At 44.1% G+C, this 16,655-nt stretch overlaps 2 protein-coding genes across 2 annotated transcripts; both read right to left on the bottom strand.

Moving 5' to 3' along the window:
* Nucleotides 1-158: 158 nt before the first annotated feature.
* On the bottom strand, nt 159-2,643 carry serpinf2b (serpin peptidase inhibitor, clade F (alpha-2 antiplasmin, pigment epithelium derived factor), member 2b). The gene is made up of 8 exons (XM_069668917.1): nt 2,590-2,643; nt 2,398-2,472; nt 2,026-2,296; nt 1,758-1,898; nt 1,433-1,621; nt 1,186-1,328; nt 886-1,090; nt 159-775 (listed from the first exon to the last, which is right to left on the bottom strand). The coding sequence occupies exons 1-8, from the start codon at nt 2,641-2,643 to the stop codon at nt 423-425; spliced, it is 1,431 nt and encodes a 476-aa protein (XP_069525018.1). The 3' UTR covers nt 159-422.
* Nucleotides 2,644-3,982: 1,339 nt separating this feature from the next.
* wdr81 (WD repeat domain 81) lies at nt 3,983-16,655 on the bottom strand. The gene is made up of 12 exons (XM_069668796.1): nt 16,447-16,655; nt 15,210-15,717; nt 10,957-14,483; nt 10,769-10,876; nt 10,464-10,663; nt 10,132-10,313; nt 9,616-9,781; nt 9,089-9,254; nt 8,167-8,985; nt 7,940-8,085; nt 7,593-7,775; nt 3,983-5,823 (listed from the first exon to the last, which is right to left on the bottom strand). Exons 2-12 carry the CDS (start codon nt 15,569-15,571, stop codon nt 5,497-5,499), a joined length of 6,186 nt encoding a protein of 2,061 aa, XP_069524897.1. The 5' UTR covers nt 15,572-15,717; nt 16,447-16,655; the 3' UTR covers nt 3,983-5,496.

Below are 16,655 nucleotides of genomic sequence, written 5' to 3'. Positions count from 1 at the left end.
AAAATGCATCAATTTACATTCAGATCAAACATTTTCTGATACAAGGGCAAAATAAAACTATTAACCAAGACATGATGTGATTGAAATCAATTTATTACACCATTAAATGAAAATAAAGTGAAATCAATGAACTCTTAGTTTACAATGGGTATGAATGATCTCTTTTCTCTAATTATCATTTTAAGAGTTGCTTGTCCAGGATGTGTAATCTAATGCAGCAAAACTGTATTTTTATTTCGAAATGCTTGGTTTGCACTTGGAATATTGGCCTCCTCAGTTTGTTTATGTTACAGCAAAATAAAGACGCATATGAAGCATCTCTTTTCACATGTTTTGATCCAATGATATTGTACATTTCATCTGTACAATCATAGAGGTCTTGGTCTGGGTTTCCTTTGGTACAGCAGAGCAGATTTTAGTCTCTACTTGGGCGGGCCTCCAAATGTGCCAACTTGATCCTTATCAATTGGGAATCCCACTTTATCTTTGTTTCCGAGGTCTCCTCTCACCAATATTGGAGCTCCAGGATTCGGGTTGTTGATGACTCCCATGAAGATCGGTACTTGAGTCTTTTCATCCATAAGGGCAAAGAAGAACGGTTGGATGAGGTGGAAAATAGGGTTGGACGACCGTGAGATGACGACCGTGGTGGCTGCAGCAGCCTCTGCACCCTCCTCGTTTATCTCCATGCAGGACTTGTGCATCACACTGGACAACAGCAGGGGGCCGTCTGCCATGTCAGCTAAGTTGGGACTGGAAAACATCTCTCCGAGGCCTAATGCGGAGCAGAGGACAAGGTCAATTCTAGTCTGCGACAAAACATTTTGATCAAGTAAGAAGAATTTGGATTAGTGGTTAAATTAGCTGCCATAACAAAGACCTTACCTAATTTGGTAAAAACATCTTGTAGCTCTTGGGCATACTCCAGTTTGAATTTGGGGACTTTAACCTGAACAGCCCTCGGCTTGGGCAGACGATTATACAGTTCAGAGACATTCAGCTTTGCAGAAAGTGAAGACACATTCACCTGGCCAGACAGAGGCATGACTACCAGCAGGCTCATGGACCTCTGGAATGGGAAGCTCGCTACCTGTATAGGAAAGAAAAGTTCATGTTTAAGTTTTTGTTCCAACTGTATGATAAGAAGTGTATTTTGTGGACACGGAGTAAACAATTTTTTTTTACCTGAGCATCCAGTTCATTATCAATAAATAAACTTAAGGGATGTTTGGCATCTTCCATCACTTCTACATCAACCATGTTCTTGTTGTCAAGGTAGAATACACCTCTGGAGGTAAAACGAGGATCAAATCGGGCTTTCCACTCTCCTGTCGGAAAAAAAAACAAAGAGTAAGTGATCTCATCTGGAACATAATATCTGAGAAAATAGTCTAATTGATATGAATATATAATGAATAGGGTGACATTTCACCTTTGAAATGGACAGCATTAATGAGCATGACGAGCAGATTGGGTGGTAAAGCCGACAGGAAGTCAGTCATCATTCCGTTTGTCGCATTCTCTACCCAGTTGTTTATCTGCTCCAGGCTCTCCAAGACTGCTGGCTCCGAGTCATATAACCGCCGGGATTCATTGACAAACTCTGGCTTTGGCTCAAACCCTAAAACACAAGATAAACACACACTCTCTCAGGCTACAATTCTCTATAAAACTGCTCAATTATAAATTATAAGTAGACAAAATGTTTGTGCAAGCAGGAGATGTGAAGTCTCAAAAAAGTACTTCCAGGAAGTTACCTTGGCGCAGGAAGATACGTGTGGCAATTTGCAGATCACTTCTAAGATGCACGAGGACATTATGCAGAGACTCGTGGTAGCAGGGGAGAGTGTTATCATGAAGGTGTTGCATCAGCAGCTCGTGAGTCTCATTAACTGCACCTGTACAGAAGAGACAGGCTTTAATTGGATAAGAACAGCAACAGTCTCGAGGTGACGATAAACCTCAATGTGATTAAATATTTGTAGTGTAATGTGTCACGTCAAAGCTGCAGTAGGACATGCATACCTAAAGCCAGCTGGGAGAGCGCTAATGCTATGCTGAAAGGAGATATAATGACATTTGGTTGCTCTGGCGTCGGATCCAGATTCTGCAACAGCTGCACTCCCAACTTCTGAATGGCAGCAGCGATGGCCTCCCTCGACTGTGAGCTTCGGCTGATAGACGGACAACCCCCTTCCCCCGCTGATGAGCCCCCATCGGAAGTATTTGTAACGATTAAAGGTTCTTCCGTTGAGTTTGCAGTTTGTGGTTGTGGCGTAGTTGCGTTATCTACTTGCTAAAGGCAGGAATAAGACGAGGAAATACTTTTCAAACATCTAATGACAGAGCACTGAAAGAAAAACTTTAAAACTCTTTTAGATTGTATTTTGTCCTCACCTGTATGGGGTGACTGGGCATCAAAGGAATGAGAGGCACCAGAGGGATTGACTCATTGTCTGCGACTTCCCCATTCTGTTGATCAGAAACAGTGTATTTTTTAACAATCTTTACAAGCACTATATGTTAGCACACATTATAAAGGCCTAGCATAATCTTGAGAGTGATTTTGAAGTAATTTAAATGCATTACAGTGACTCCTTGGCTGCAAATACCGATCAACAGGAGTGTCAGACGAAGGTCCATGTTCTTACAACGGAACTGAAAAAGACGTCGACTGAAATAAATGTGTCCTTGTCATTATTATGAAACCACATATATACTTCTGATGCTCAAACATCTAAAAAACACGACGTTCTTACCTTTTGTTTATAGTTTCTTTGATGAATTGTGTGCAGGTCTCAAACACTTTCACTCCACTTAGTCGCCCTCTCTTTTAAAGGACCTCAGATCATCTGGAAATATGCCTAAAACATGACAGCCACACAAAAGACTATTCAGAGGGCGCATCAAGAGTTCCACAGAGAAAACGCACAGTATGTGCTTTCAGTCGATATACAGCCCGTCTTTAGCCAGATTCTAATATTCCAGATTCATAGTTCAATAAAATAGTTTTAGAGGCTATGAACTGTAAAGCCTATAGAAGTAACAGTTTAAGTATTAGTCCCCCGTGGTGGATACAATCTGAAGTCAAACCCACATAAAATGTTCAAACGTAAAAACACATTAAAAATATAAACTGGCGAGGCGTCGCAGTCCCGTTTGCAGACCTTTCACAATCATGAAAAATCCATCATAACTGATTAGTGTTTTACTAATTCCACCAAGTTTTCAAAGTATTCGAATAAACAATCGGTCAAAGTAAGTTCATAAAAGTAAAACTGATCTTACCTTAAATTTAAATTAGAAAAAAAACTTGCTGCCTTGTCCAAAAAAGGAGCGACTAAGTGACTGTGGATGGCAGAATTCCTGGGAGTAAAAGATTGGCATTTGCTCAGCAAACAGTTAAATATCAACTTGCATTGATTGGGGCCTCTTTAAGCCACTATTTGTTTGTAAATGCAGCGACTGAGACTCAGCCACCGTTAAATATAGAAGACAGAGACACTTAACTGTTTTGCTTATCAGTGGGCAGGTGATGAAATTATGGCAACTAAATCTTTGACAGGAAGTATAACAGATTCATTAAATAATGATCCAACTCTGTGTGGGCAAACAAATACAGCCTGCTGACAGCAGAGTTGCACATTTGACATCAGAGGACACAAGGCCACACTTCCAAGAAAGCCCCCGGCTTCCATGTGTCCAACTTCACAGAAAAGAAAGCCTACATGATCCGCCTACAAACTTTGTATGTTGCGACCAATTTTTGCTCAACAGAGGGACAGAGGATAAGACATAAATGAACATATTTTGTGGTGAGATGTGACCAAATGAGCCAAAGTGGTATGTTATAGATCACATGACAGCGGTCTGCAAACACCAAAGAGGACTTTGTCCAATCTGTGCTGTAGTGACTCAAACAGGATCGAGAAGCAGGCTGGGCGTCATGATGAGTGCAGCTGAATCACACAGAACAACTGGAACACTGAAAGCAGTTTTTTATTAATCCAGTTAATAAATAAGCGTTTTCATGGACTTCTCTTAAAATGCTCAAAGAGATGCTGGAACAATTGTTACCAATTATGCAACTACAAATTTTCTTTTTTAAACAAAGTTGATCATTTTATGATTACTGAGCTTTAAGTTTACAAAAACACAAAATATCAAAAGGGTGTAGTACACTTGTCAGAGCATATTCAGCTTTGGGCAAATAATTACAAAATTAGGCAAAGTGTGGAAAAGAAATCATACAAAGGGGAGAGATTAGATTAATGGATGCTAATGGACTTTGAAAGCTTGGACAGATTGAGTTTGGGTAAAATTGATCTTGATTTAAGGAACAAAATCTCAGCTGTATATTCATTTGCAGAACACATTAAGGAGCAAGTTAAACTGTTTTTTTTTATTGATTTATAACTTTTGTCAGTATTTTATCTACATATGCAGTAACAAATATTAAAATACAAAATTGTTCATCTTGGCATTGACTGTTTCTGTTACCTTTTGTAGTCAGAAATAAGAAAGTGGTGAGTCTAACAACAGGCATACCCAGTCAAACTGGCATCTGCTGTATACTCCCAGTATAATGTTGCTACAGGTTCTGACTGCTAAATCAAGAGTCTCTAAGCACGGTTTTAAAACCCTAAAGCAACTTCAAGTAATTTATTAGTGGATAAAAACATTCAGTCTTTAAAATCTGAGTGAGAGTCTAAATGTTACAGGCCATACTTGTGCAGGAGAAGAAAGGCTGTGCATCAGTAGCTGACTTTTGTAATGGGACGACAATTGAAGCGTCTCCACACTGAGAGGATGCACCGAGACCGTCCACCAAACAGTGGGTGTCATTTTATTGTTAGTGATGTATAAACAATCTGTGAAAAAAGCTCTCATGAAACACTAATTGACGCTAACACAAACAAATGATTCGATCTACAAATACTGCATAGTTTAATCAGTGCATTTGGATACGCATGTATTCTAACATCGAGGGAAATGAACGTGGAGGTCGATGTATTTTTGGTGTTGTTATGCATCTATTTGGAAAGTGTAAACACTACATAAGAACCGTGTTTGGTTCCACCTTCCTGAGCTCGTCTTCTGATTCATACGTTTGAACAGAATGACTGACCTTGTCAAAAGAATAAATGACCTTGTCATGATAAGAATGTCCCATAATATACTATCTATACATCTATAGGCTTTATTTTAAAAAATCACGGGATCTACTGTACATGATAAATGTTGAGTGCGTGGCACACATTTCCTTTCAATCAAATCCGGTGCAAGATTCAGACACATGTAGCTTATACAATGCCTTTGCTTGTGCTGCTTCATTCAAAAAGCAATTTGGAGGAATTTAACTGCCCTACCAGTACAACTGACCTCTCAGGGGAAGGGACAGAGGGAGCTCAGACACCTGCCTGTCTTCACCAATAAGACACTTAAGAGGTCAGGGGTAATTGTGTTTAGAGTAGCTGGGAGCCATTGATTTTTTTTCTAAGCTAAAAGCCGGATGGCGCCGTTCTCAGAGCCCAGCAGTAAGAGCCTCTTGGTGGGCAGGACAGCCAGGCTGGTCAGAGTGCCGCGGAAGTTCTCGGAGCTCAGCTTTGTGCTGCTAACGGGGCTCAGGGAGATATCCGCCATGGAGTACACCCCGATCTTGTTAGCCACTGTTCCGGTTACAATCTCTGGGCCGTAAAGGTCAAAGGCGTGGATGGGGTCGGACTGAGACTTGTACTGGCGAAGAGGCTTGTTTTCCAGATCTTTCCACACGCTGAGTGTGTAGTCAGTGGAGGAGCTGATGACCAAATTTCCTTCTGCAGCCTGAAAAGGACAAAAAAATAGAAAAAAAATATGACTATTTGTGTCATACAGAGAAAACATTTCCGCTCTGACTTTTTCAATGTTTGTGATTAAGTAGCAAGCGAGACAATATAAAAATTATCAACGATTTGTAATTAAAAATGATAAACAGAAACATGTGGCACACATGTTCAGACAGTTTGTTTACATGCTTTTCTTAATCATATTGTTCACAGTTACTGAGTGACTGCTGCTCTATAGCACATAGACTGAGATTTGATGACAAATACTGGACGAGTTCTGTTCATGTACCGACAAACTGAGAACCTTCAGCTGAGTTTTTTCAATTGTTTTATCATATTTAGAACAAAATTGGTCAAATTTATTAATTCATATAAAAGAAAAGAAAGTAATTTTTTTTGTTTCCCAGCTGAACATAAAAAGAGCCACACGTTAAAACACGCAAGAACTGAGGGGAAGTCTGAGTAATATGAATGTGCCAATGAGAACCACAGTGGTCTTTCTAATGAGTAACTTGTGTCCATATTTGCCTAAACTTGTGCCTTTAAAACTAGAGATACAATCCTTGACCTAATTTGGGGTTAAATAAAGTTTGCTCATCTTTGCGCTCTGTTGACAACAGATTTGTTGGGAACAACTCTCCCCATCTGTGCAGCACTTAGTATTCGCCTGTGTCCTCTGGGGAATGTCAAAATAAACGCCGCTTGGCTGATCGTCTTGTTGAATATTTATCACATGACTGCTGAAAAGTACAGCCACACCTTCTGGCGTCAATATCTGATGTCTATGATTACAATATGGGCTTTATCATGAGACAGTACAGATATCATGACATATATTATAAATATATGGTAGTTTATTCATTCTTTTTTTTCAGGCTGAAAGCACCTCAAACAGCAATATTCCCCTTCCTTACAACTGAAAACTCAGGGTTGTATTTTTATCAGGGGCAAGAAAACAGTCAGTACTGATCATTTCAACAAGATCTTAACCACAATAAAAAGAAGGTCACGCATCAGAGCAGAATGATCTAATAACTGTTTAGGTCAGACACACGGTATGGATGTAATGTAGGCTGCTCAGAGAAAGAGAGAGTAGTGATCATTGACCTATATATACTGTATGGGTTATGATTTCCACAGTTGTGATGATCCAAAAGTTTCCACTGCTTACAATGGAGCCTAATTATGATTTCATGCCCAACAGATTCTGCTGATTAATGCACCAGAGCTGACAAAGCGTCCTCCTTCTGTCCCATCTGGTTTCTCAAAATACACAACACATTTTAAAGCAAAGCAACAGTCGTTCATAAATTCATACAACTGAACAAAATGAATAGAGTCATGGAGGATCTGCCCACTGTGACAGCAGGTTTAGCTGGTAAAATCCAAAGTTTGAGCGGCAGCCCATTTCTTTGACACATGCAATGACCCACGTCCACCGGCCCACGTCTCATGTAAACAACTTGACCATAAACAAGTCCCACGCATGTCAGCACAGTGTTGGGAAACACAAAGTGACCATGTGTACTCGGTGTCACAAGGGTTCAAAAGTTAGTGTGGGGTCACCATTTTATCTTTAATTTCATCACAGATATTTCGCTTTACTCTCAGAGGTAGCCAAACCTTTGTGGACAGATCATCTTCTATAATTAAAAAGTGTCTCTATTAAACACCAGAGGCTGATAAAGATGTGGCCAAGAGGCAGCCCTATTCAGTGCTACTGGTGTAAGGTAAAGAGCCACACACCCAAACACTCTCTAAGTATACCTTCATTTGGAGGATATCTCCCTCATGAGCCGGCCAGCCCTTCAGAATAAGTCCAGTACGTGCGTCTAGCAGAACAATGAAGCCGGAGGAGAAACCTGCAGCCACGGTGCGCCCCGAGGGGCTCACTGCCAGGTAGCGGATGAGCCCAGCGCTTACATTGTTGTATGCCAGACGAAATTCATGCTGGAGACACAAGGGAAGATTTGTCAATGTCAGGGCTGAAACAGCTCTATAGTGGAGAAGTGTAAAAAGTGGTACCATTTTGTAAACACAGTAATCAATGTTAATTAGTGGATGTTTTATGGATTGGGTCTCGCCAGAATGAGCTTGCTAAGTGAAATTACAACCTGCAATCCTGGTTTGCGAGGATCAATGAAGCGGAGAACAGAATCTGCGCTGCCAAACACAACACTGCAGTGTGGAGCTGGCATGGTGGTGACAGCGGTGATGGGGTTCTTTCCGTCAACAGCTTCATACGAGCGGATCTGCTTGCCTGCAGACAACAGATAGAGTGTAGTTACAGAGAAAACATGTTATTTCATGCATGTATTTGACACTGCATAATATCTCTTACCTGTATACTGGTCCCATAGGTGCACAGTGCCATCACAGCTGACTACCTCTTGTGAGGCCTCCAGCTGTCCAACATAGAAGACTGACTTTCGATGGTCGTTATATGTCAGCCTGGGCTCCACTTCCTGCGTTCCATCACCGTGGTTATAGAGAGGCCAAAGCTTCACTGTTTTGTCTTTACTACCCGAGAGGAAGTAATCCTCTCCTGCCAGAGGTGCCAAACACTTGGTTGTGCCCGAGTGACCCAGAAAGCTCTGCAGTCGGATCTGGTGGAAGTGGAAATGTGGATCCTGCTGGTTTAGGCCAATCTCATACTGCCAGTAAGCCAGCCAGTTGCCCTGCAGCGAGCGGCCGCTGCGAGGGAGCTCCTGCTTCAGGGCACTGTCCTCTGGGGTGGGGTCTGTCACCCAGGAGGAGGAAAAGGGCGCTGTGCCAACAGATGAAGTGGTGAAGGTGGAGGATGTGGTGATAATGGGTGTGATATGGCTGGAGCGTCCCCAGGACCCGGCCAAACCCAAGGTTGAACTACCATCAAAATCAGCGTCCCGGGACACTTGGATTCGGTTTCCGACCAGGTGGCTCCCAAACGTGCCAGACTCAGGGAGGGAGTCTCCCAGCTGGGTGGCGGTAGAGGGTGCAGGGAACGGACTGCCACCCACACGTCTGCCAAAGGCAGTGGAGAGACCCGCGGAGGATGCAGGTAGGTCCACCTTTGATGCTGCTGTCAAGTTCGCTCCTGGACTCACACTCTGATGGTACGACTGGGCCAACTGCCAGACCAGCGCGTGGTTGGGAACTAGTTTCCGAATTGCCATATCACCTGCAGAAATCAAAATAGAGCTTGTTTTGTACCACTGCAGAGGAAAAATATTTTTGTATATCACCTTCTTCCTGTAAAACAAGAAAGTTGCAGCATCCCTTACCTATGAGGCAGTAGAAGGGGATGTAGGATGCATGGGCCATCTCAGGGTTAAATACAGTCTGTAGCTCCTCCAACACCCCCAACTCATATGTCACATTTGACCCTTCAGGAGTGCAGACGTCCACAACCGTGACTTCTCCCACAATCCTGCGAGGGGCATTGTCCAGCTACAGTGTAGAAGGGAGCACATCAGCCCATCTCTGTATTTCCAAATCCATAATCAAAAGTAATATGTGCAGCTACACGAAGGTACTTCTATATCATCTAATGCAACAGCAAAAAAAACCATCCTGCCACGCTAACAAAGTCATGCAGTCTCTCTCTCTGCCTGTCAGACGGTTTGTTTTCCAAGTTTCTGTCTCCTGCTATTTTCATCCATATTTTTATCTGCCTTTGTGTCATTTTTCCTTGTAATGCTCTTTGTGACAGATCTGCCTGTTGAAAGTATTCTAGAAATAAACTTGACGTTGCGCTTCTCTGTCTTTTTGATGTATGTATATGTGCGTGTGTGTGTGTGTGTACGCATACTTGGGGCTGCAGAGAATGCAGCAGAGAGAAAACAGCAAAGAACCGACGCAGAGTGTCAGCCATATGCTGTTGCACCATCTCCCTCCCGATGCGCAGACAGATGAGAGCCATCAGGCTGAGAGTCTTGAGACAGACGGCAGTGCGAGTCTGCACCCCGCTGGGGAACCTGAGTACAGCAGAATAGGTACAACCAAGCAGAGGATGAATGACAGATCTGTTGTAGCATGTGATCAGATTACACTCCATTTCAAAATATATAAACACTTTAAATTGTGTGACAAATAAAGCGCAAAACATCCTGTCTGCAATGTTCTGCGATTTGACATGCTGTGTTTGACTGTCAAGCATGGTCACTAGTAATTAGGGATGGCCATTTCAAATACTATCAAATACTATTCGACATTCACTGGAAAATATCCGACACTTCTTCGACGGTTCAAATTCATGACCCATCCTTCGTAGTTAAACCTCAACAAACATCTGTGTTATGCGTGTGGTTGTATGCATATTATTTACCCCATGCGCGGGGTGGTGAGCAAGTCCAGTAGAGGCAGGAGCACATCCTGATTGATCTTCATCAGCATGTCCATTAGGGTGGTGTCAGAGAGAAAGACGATAATCTTCTGTGTAAGTGCAACGGCTCCAAGCAGACTTGCTTCCTTGCGCGTGTTCAGACGCTGCGAAGACGGTGGAAAAACCTGGAAACAAACACATTTGTGATTAAAACCTTCAATCAATCAGATAAATAATGTACATAAAAAGTTGTATACGTTTCCTTTTCCAACAAAACAAAATAATGCAGCTTTATTAACTGTACAAGTGTACATTCTCTGTTTTTCCAGCCTCACCAGATATCCGATATAAGGCAGGTACTGGTATGTGAGTACAGGCTCCCCATAAAGTTGAGCTATGTAGATGAGACACTCCAACACAGGCCCTGCTGTCTGGTCACCAACCACAGGTTTCTTCTCATAAATGCTGCCCAACCCCACACTCTCTAGACTGCTCTCCTCTATTGCAGAGGGCACAAACTGGTGTTTCTCAGGCCCTACAGGAAGAAAACATGAGAGGGAAAAGGAGGTGAAGATATTACATGCAGCAATACACGACGCTGATGAGGCGATTAAACAATTTTAGTCATAAATGTACCTACCAATGTAACAATTTGTGAGCAATCGCAGCAAATTTCTGGCTACGTATCGAGACGTCACTGTTGGTCCAAGCTTCGCAGAGAGCCATCGAACAGTTTTGCAGACTGTATCTGTGTATAAAGACATGATTTAAAAACTTAGACACCATCAGCGCATAATAAAGGTAAAAAATAGGAAATCACTCCCTTACCTAGAAGAATCTTTTGCTCTTTCTCCTCTGACTCTTCTGAAGGACCGTGGTCATCCTCCACCTCCTGCTCTCCCTCATTGCCTTTCTCTGTCTCCTCCAGTGCCATTCCATTCACAAACTCACCCTCCAGAGTGGCTATTGTGCAAGCAGAGTGAGTGAGCTCCAGGTTGTGAACAGTGGGGTCATCTGTCCCCTCTCTCCCCTCATTAGTCTCAGTCACCTCCTCTTCCTCCAGCTCCCCTCCCTCCTCTCCTTCACTGGCTTGTTTCAGGTCCTGGCTGCTGTCAGCTGACTTGAGACTGGCGCGATCCCTCATTGAGTCGCCATCACCCAGTGACAGCTCACTTGTGCTGCTTTTGTCACTGAGTTTACCCACACTTAAAGACTCCTGGTCTTGCTCCTTGGCTGCAGAGTTCTGGCTCTGCTGTTTCCCAGCAGCCATCCCTGCTCCGCTGTTGACATAGAACCCATTTTGAAAGTCCTCGGCCTCTGACAGAAACACTTGGTCACTGAGACTGATGCCAGACGAGTAATCGACCAGCCCTGTGTCTCCCACCAACCCGGCTCCTCCACTGGCTCCACTGCTGGCTCCCATATTCCCACTAACAGACCCAGAAGAAGACCGCTGCTCGCCACACTGGAAGTCCTCCTCCTCTTCCTCTCCTAGATTACACGTGCCACCCCTCAGCCCTTTGCAAGCTTCCCCACCAGAGTCTGAGCTGCAGCTTTCAAAACCAGTGATGACCTGCAGCACGTGAGGGAGCAGGCTGGACAGAAAGGCCTGCAGGCCGAGCCTGACAATGAGCTGCAGAATGAAACAGTCAGTGTAGAGATAGAAACGCCCTCGCAGGCAGTGAGGGTTTTCATAAACGTTGATCAGTGGCTTCAGTAAGTACTTGCTTGCATTTCTGGGACCGAGTACTCTGGAGATGGGCTCGAAAAGGTACCAAGCAGCATACACAGCAGTGCACTCCTCAAGCATGAGGGCAAGAATAAAAGGCAAGAGAATCTCAAGACCCTCAGCTGTGATGTTACCCCGCAACAGTGTCTCAAGCTGCTGCCACAGGTGAAAGACAATATCTCTTCCTTGAAAACCACAGGTAATCTCCATCTTGGTGTGGTAGGAAAAGATAAAATGGTGAAGTGCTGCAAAATAGGATGGGAAGGGAAAGGGGGTGACGATAGAGTTCAGTAACTGGCAGGGGTTTGGGGGAGGCAGACCGTCGCGGATGGGGTCATATTTGAAAAGGAGTGGACGAGGGCAATCTGGTCCTTCTCTGTGTGCTATCCCAGAGTGCTTCTCTATTAGCAGCAGTGCCTCCAGAGCATGATGCAAACACAGTGGCACATCGCGGAGGCTGGCGGAGCATAGCTTCATGACAGCTTGGAAACGCTGTCTGAGGGGGTTTCCTGGTTTCACTCCCCTCAGTTTACAGGAATAAAATATCTCAGCGATGAGAACACCCAGGGCCTGCATGTCCCTTTGGTATAGCTGTGTAAGAGAGGGAAGAGATCCAATTATCACACCGTCTCTCATGCAGTCACTTGATACTTCAGCGTGCAGACTCTTCACCAGGAAATTGTTCAGTTTCTCCAGCTCCTCCAAAGGCTGCAATGGGTTGAAGCCCTCAGGGAGGCTGATCTTGATTTCGTCTGCATTGGTGGCAGTCACACTCCCCTCTCCGTGTTTTTTGTTCGTCGGCCCGCCTCTTTGTAGCACGGCACTGCGCAAACCCGGGCCTAAGCTGCTTGAGAAATCACCAGGGAATGAACTTGGGGACTGTGATACAATAAGTGCTGTGTGCTCTCCTCCAGTCTTTCCCCCGGCCGTATTGCCTGGCAGTGGCACAGCGCAGGACGCAGTGGACGTTAATGAGTCCAGCGCTTCCATACCTTGTTCGAGCTCTTCCTCTCTGTCTACCATGGTCCAGCCGCTGGACTCGCACCCTGTGGACTCTGGCACCATTCCATCCACGGTGTCAGCAGCTGTGTCGATTTGAGGGAAGTGTAGAGAAGGCACGTTGAGAGCAGCAAGGCCAAGGAGAGGAGGTTCTGCTGGGGCATACTGTGAAGAAGATAAGCGGGGCGGGTGGGGCTGGTCAAACAGCTGAACTACACCATAGGTAGTCAGGTTGGTGTGGTTGTCCACGAGGTGCAGGCACACATTCTTGGCCTTGACAGCCTCTTTGCCAGACAGCTTGTAGCCAAATGTGAGATCGATCCAGTGATGCAAATGCTGGGACACCTCCCTGCTCTCCAGAAGGCGCTGATGGACTTCTATGAACTCCTCGCACGACTTGCACCAAGAAGGCACATCCAGGTCTGGCATGTCGGGGTGGATTGAGCGGAAAATGGAGGGATCTGTGTAGAACTCTGGAATGCACTCATCAGGGGTCCAGCTCTGCATGCGCTCCATACTGGCTGGGTATTCATTAGGCTCCCACTGGGATCTAACGTGGCTGCACAGCACTGACTTGGGTGTCTGCCGGGCTTTGTAGACATAGTAGGTAATGTCTGAGAGCACATCAGATATGTGATGAGGTACATGGAGGTGGTCCGGCTGTCCAGAACCACCAGCACCTACAGAGCCACTTAGGTCTCCGCCTACACCGCTTCCACCGACCCCATTACCTACTGCAGCTGCCAAAGCCTCTTTGGTCATCTCATATGTGAAGTCCAGCTGCTTGTCTCCCTTTGTGAGCCTGAACTTTGACCTCCGGAGGTCCCGGAATTTTCCAAATGGCACAGTGAAATCCACCACCCAAGGCAGCACAGGGTGATAATTTGGGTCTCCTTCTCGCCGTCCGGCTAGTCTGTTCAGTTCCATCAAGTAGCGGAAGTTACTGACTCGCCCATGGACCCAGTCCAGAACCAATGTCTTAAGCTCACCAAAGCAATCTTTGCAAAGTCCCTTGTTCCCTTGGCTCATGCATGAATTGTCACTTGGCAGGACACTTTTTGGCACTTGTCTGCCAGAAATATCACTGTTTGCTTCCCCTTCCTTCCCCAGTTCCTCATAATGGGTGAGGTTGACCTTGAGTCGGCTGCAGAGCCGCTCATCTACTGCTATGTCCTGCAGGGAGAGCTCTCCACAAGACAGACCAGCAGCATGACATGCCTGCAGAGCTATTAGTAACTGGTAGAGAATGAACAACACTTTGGCATGGCTGTTAGCGAGCTTGGCTGGGCTGAAGGAGACAATGTCATGGAGTGAATACTGAGTGTAAGGTAGAATCACGTAGAGCATCTCTGAGGTCTCCAGCAGACACTCTGCCGGCAGAACGTTAGGACATAGACGGTCCAAGTGTGACTTGGAAATACAAGATGAACTGGATGGCAAGTAAGTTTCTTTCTCCTTCTCTCTGGCTGGAGAGAGGGATGGTGAAACTCTGTCAGGCGAGATGAATGTGGAATTGAAGAGCTTCTGTAAAGCATGACGCACTGCGTCGACAGCCGCTGCATGCATTTGTTCATTGGCTCCTGCGTATGTTTGCACAAGTTTGTAATGAGCTTCACGCCACAGATTTCTGGAAGTGGGAAAAAGAATAAACAACAGATTAATTCACTGCAAACAAGTGATGTTGGTGAAATCTAGTCTCAAAATTTAATTGCCTCACAAGGCAAACAGTCTGAATATAGAAACCTTCCAAAAGCCACAAGTGAGACTCAAAAATCTTATTCTATAATTAATTAATTAAAAAACACAAAAATAATGCCACTAACAGGGAATGAGAAAAATTTCCCTAACCAGCACTGGTAGAAAAGCAAAGTTAATTTAGAAAAAAATGTTGACAATGACTGTTTTTATTATCAAGTTGTTCAACATTTTTTGAATCAATCATTTGCTCTATGAGATGTCAGGTTATAGTTAAATAATGTCCTGACTATGGTCCCAAGGCCCAAGGTCGCTTCTTCAAATAACGTGTTAACGACAGCCCTAAACTCAAAGACAGTGTACGAATACATTTAACCTAATATAAAATGAAGAAACACAGTTAAGCCTAACTTTTTAAAAAGCAAAACCACAATATACTTAGCATTTTCTTAGCTCAACAACGAGAATGAGCAATCAAGAATAGCTGTTGCTAACTTATTTTCTTTCAAACAACCTTCCGGTTAATCACTGAAATGTTTTAGCTCTGCCTAATATCACAGTAAAGATTTTTAAGTCTCTGAATGAGTGTAATTATCTTCACGAAAATCACATGTCAATTGTCATTGACAAGATCACTGTAAAAAGATACATATATTACCTGACATTATGATGTGACACACACTGCATGGTTTTGACATATGAATCCTGTGGCATGAATTCCATTAGTTGATGGCAAGGGTCTCGGGCCAGTCTGTAGCTCAGCTTGCTTTTCCTCAGACCCTGAATGCACACTCGTGTCCAGCCAGGAGGCAACTTTGCCTGGGAACACTGAAGGTACGTGTGTATTTCTGCCTCACTGTTGCTGTCAAAGCGGGCACAGCGCATGACTCTCCTATCCCGCAGGCCCATCACCCAGCGTGTAGGGACGAGGGCTATGATCTCCCTGGGACGGGGACCTGGGCCTTGCTGCCGCCGGTCAACCCCCAAGTCCTTCTCAACTGCATGCATCAGCCAATCCATGGTGAGTGTTGAATGCTTGCTAAGAGTCCCACAATGTCCTGCTGTGTACACCTCACTGTCTTCAACAAAGATGACTTTCAGACATTCATTTAGGAGGAAGTCAAAGCCATCAAGGGCAGGCCAAGTCACCTCTTCAGCCTGTCCCCCTAAGGAAAGTAAAAAGTATAAATGGAAAATTAGATGAGTAAATGTAGTTGCAGCTGATGCAATCCAAAAAGGATATGATGTTTATGAATGCACATGACTACTTGTTCTTCTTCAAATCCCTGAAGTTTGAGCTAAGCTCGGCTCACATGACTGAAAACACACATACTCTACCCTCTGGTGGCAGGCTCGATAAGTAGTCTCTAATTTTAAAGTTATTTACAATGTAGCTTTATAATAGGCAGACTATTCTCCAGTGCTTTTAAATATTTGTACAAAAAGTAACTAAGTAATATAAGTGGTCAGGAAGTGCAAATTTGTTAAAAGTTGAAATACATGTAAGCTAAGCTGCTAACCAGCTTGTAAGCAGTGATATCATCGAAGAAACAATAATAATCAACTTAAACCGACAGTCTAAGCATTGTAAGTCTGAAACAAAACATATTAGTGTTATCATAACAATGACAACCTCTTTCACCAAATAAATATCGGAGAAAGTGAGTTTGTAGCCTTCAGACATCTAAGAAACTAACGTTAACTTAATGCTAACAGTTAGCTTAACAATTAGCCTAACGTTTAGAGAGGAAGTGCAAGCGAGCAGTTAGCATATCATATACTTAGTAACATCATTGCCACAAAGGTCATTACGAGCAGCTCTATTGGTTTAATGCCACCTTACTGTAATTACAGAAAAACACGCAGTGAAACCAGCGCTTAAAGCTTTAGCTCACCTCTCACCACTTGTAGCAGTTGACAGCTAGCCTAGCATGAAGCTAAGGATGCACCGCCTGCTTCACGCATCGTGAGTTTGTACTACATTAACTTTATTAAACGAGGACATCCTGCGGAGAACAGCCACATATAACTACGCGCTCCATTTTCTGATGTTTACTGATGCATGTCAGCTGCAGACAGACGACAGTCAGTCAGCGGATGCTGT

This window comes from Semicossyphus pulcher, unplaced genomic scaffold (genome assembly GCF_022749685.1).
Source record: "Semicossyphus pulcher isolate SPU_LCO1_2020_fin unplaced genomic scaffold, fSemPul1.0.p SCAF_19, whole genome shotgun sequence".
NCBI lineage: Eukaryota > Metazoa > Chordata > Actinopteri > Labriformes > Labridae > Semicossyphus > Semicossyphus pulcher.
The sequence above is the reverse complement of the archived record's forward strand: the minus strand, read 5'-3'. Positions and strand labels throughout refer to the sequence as shown.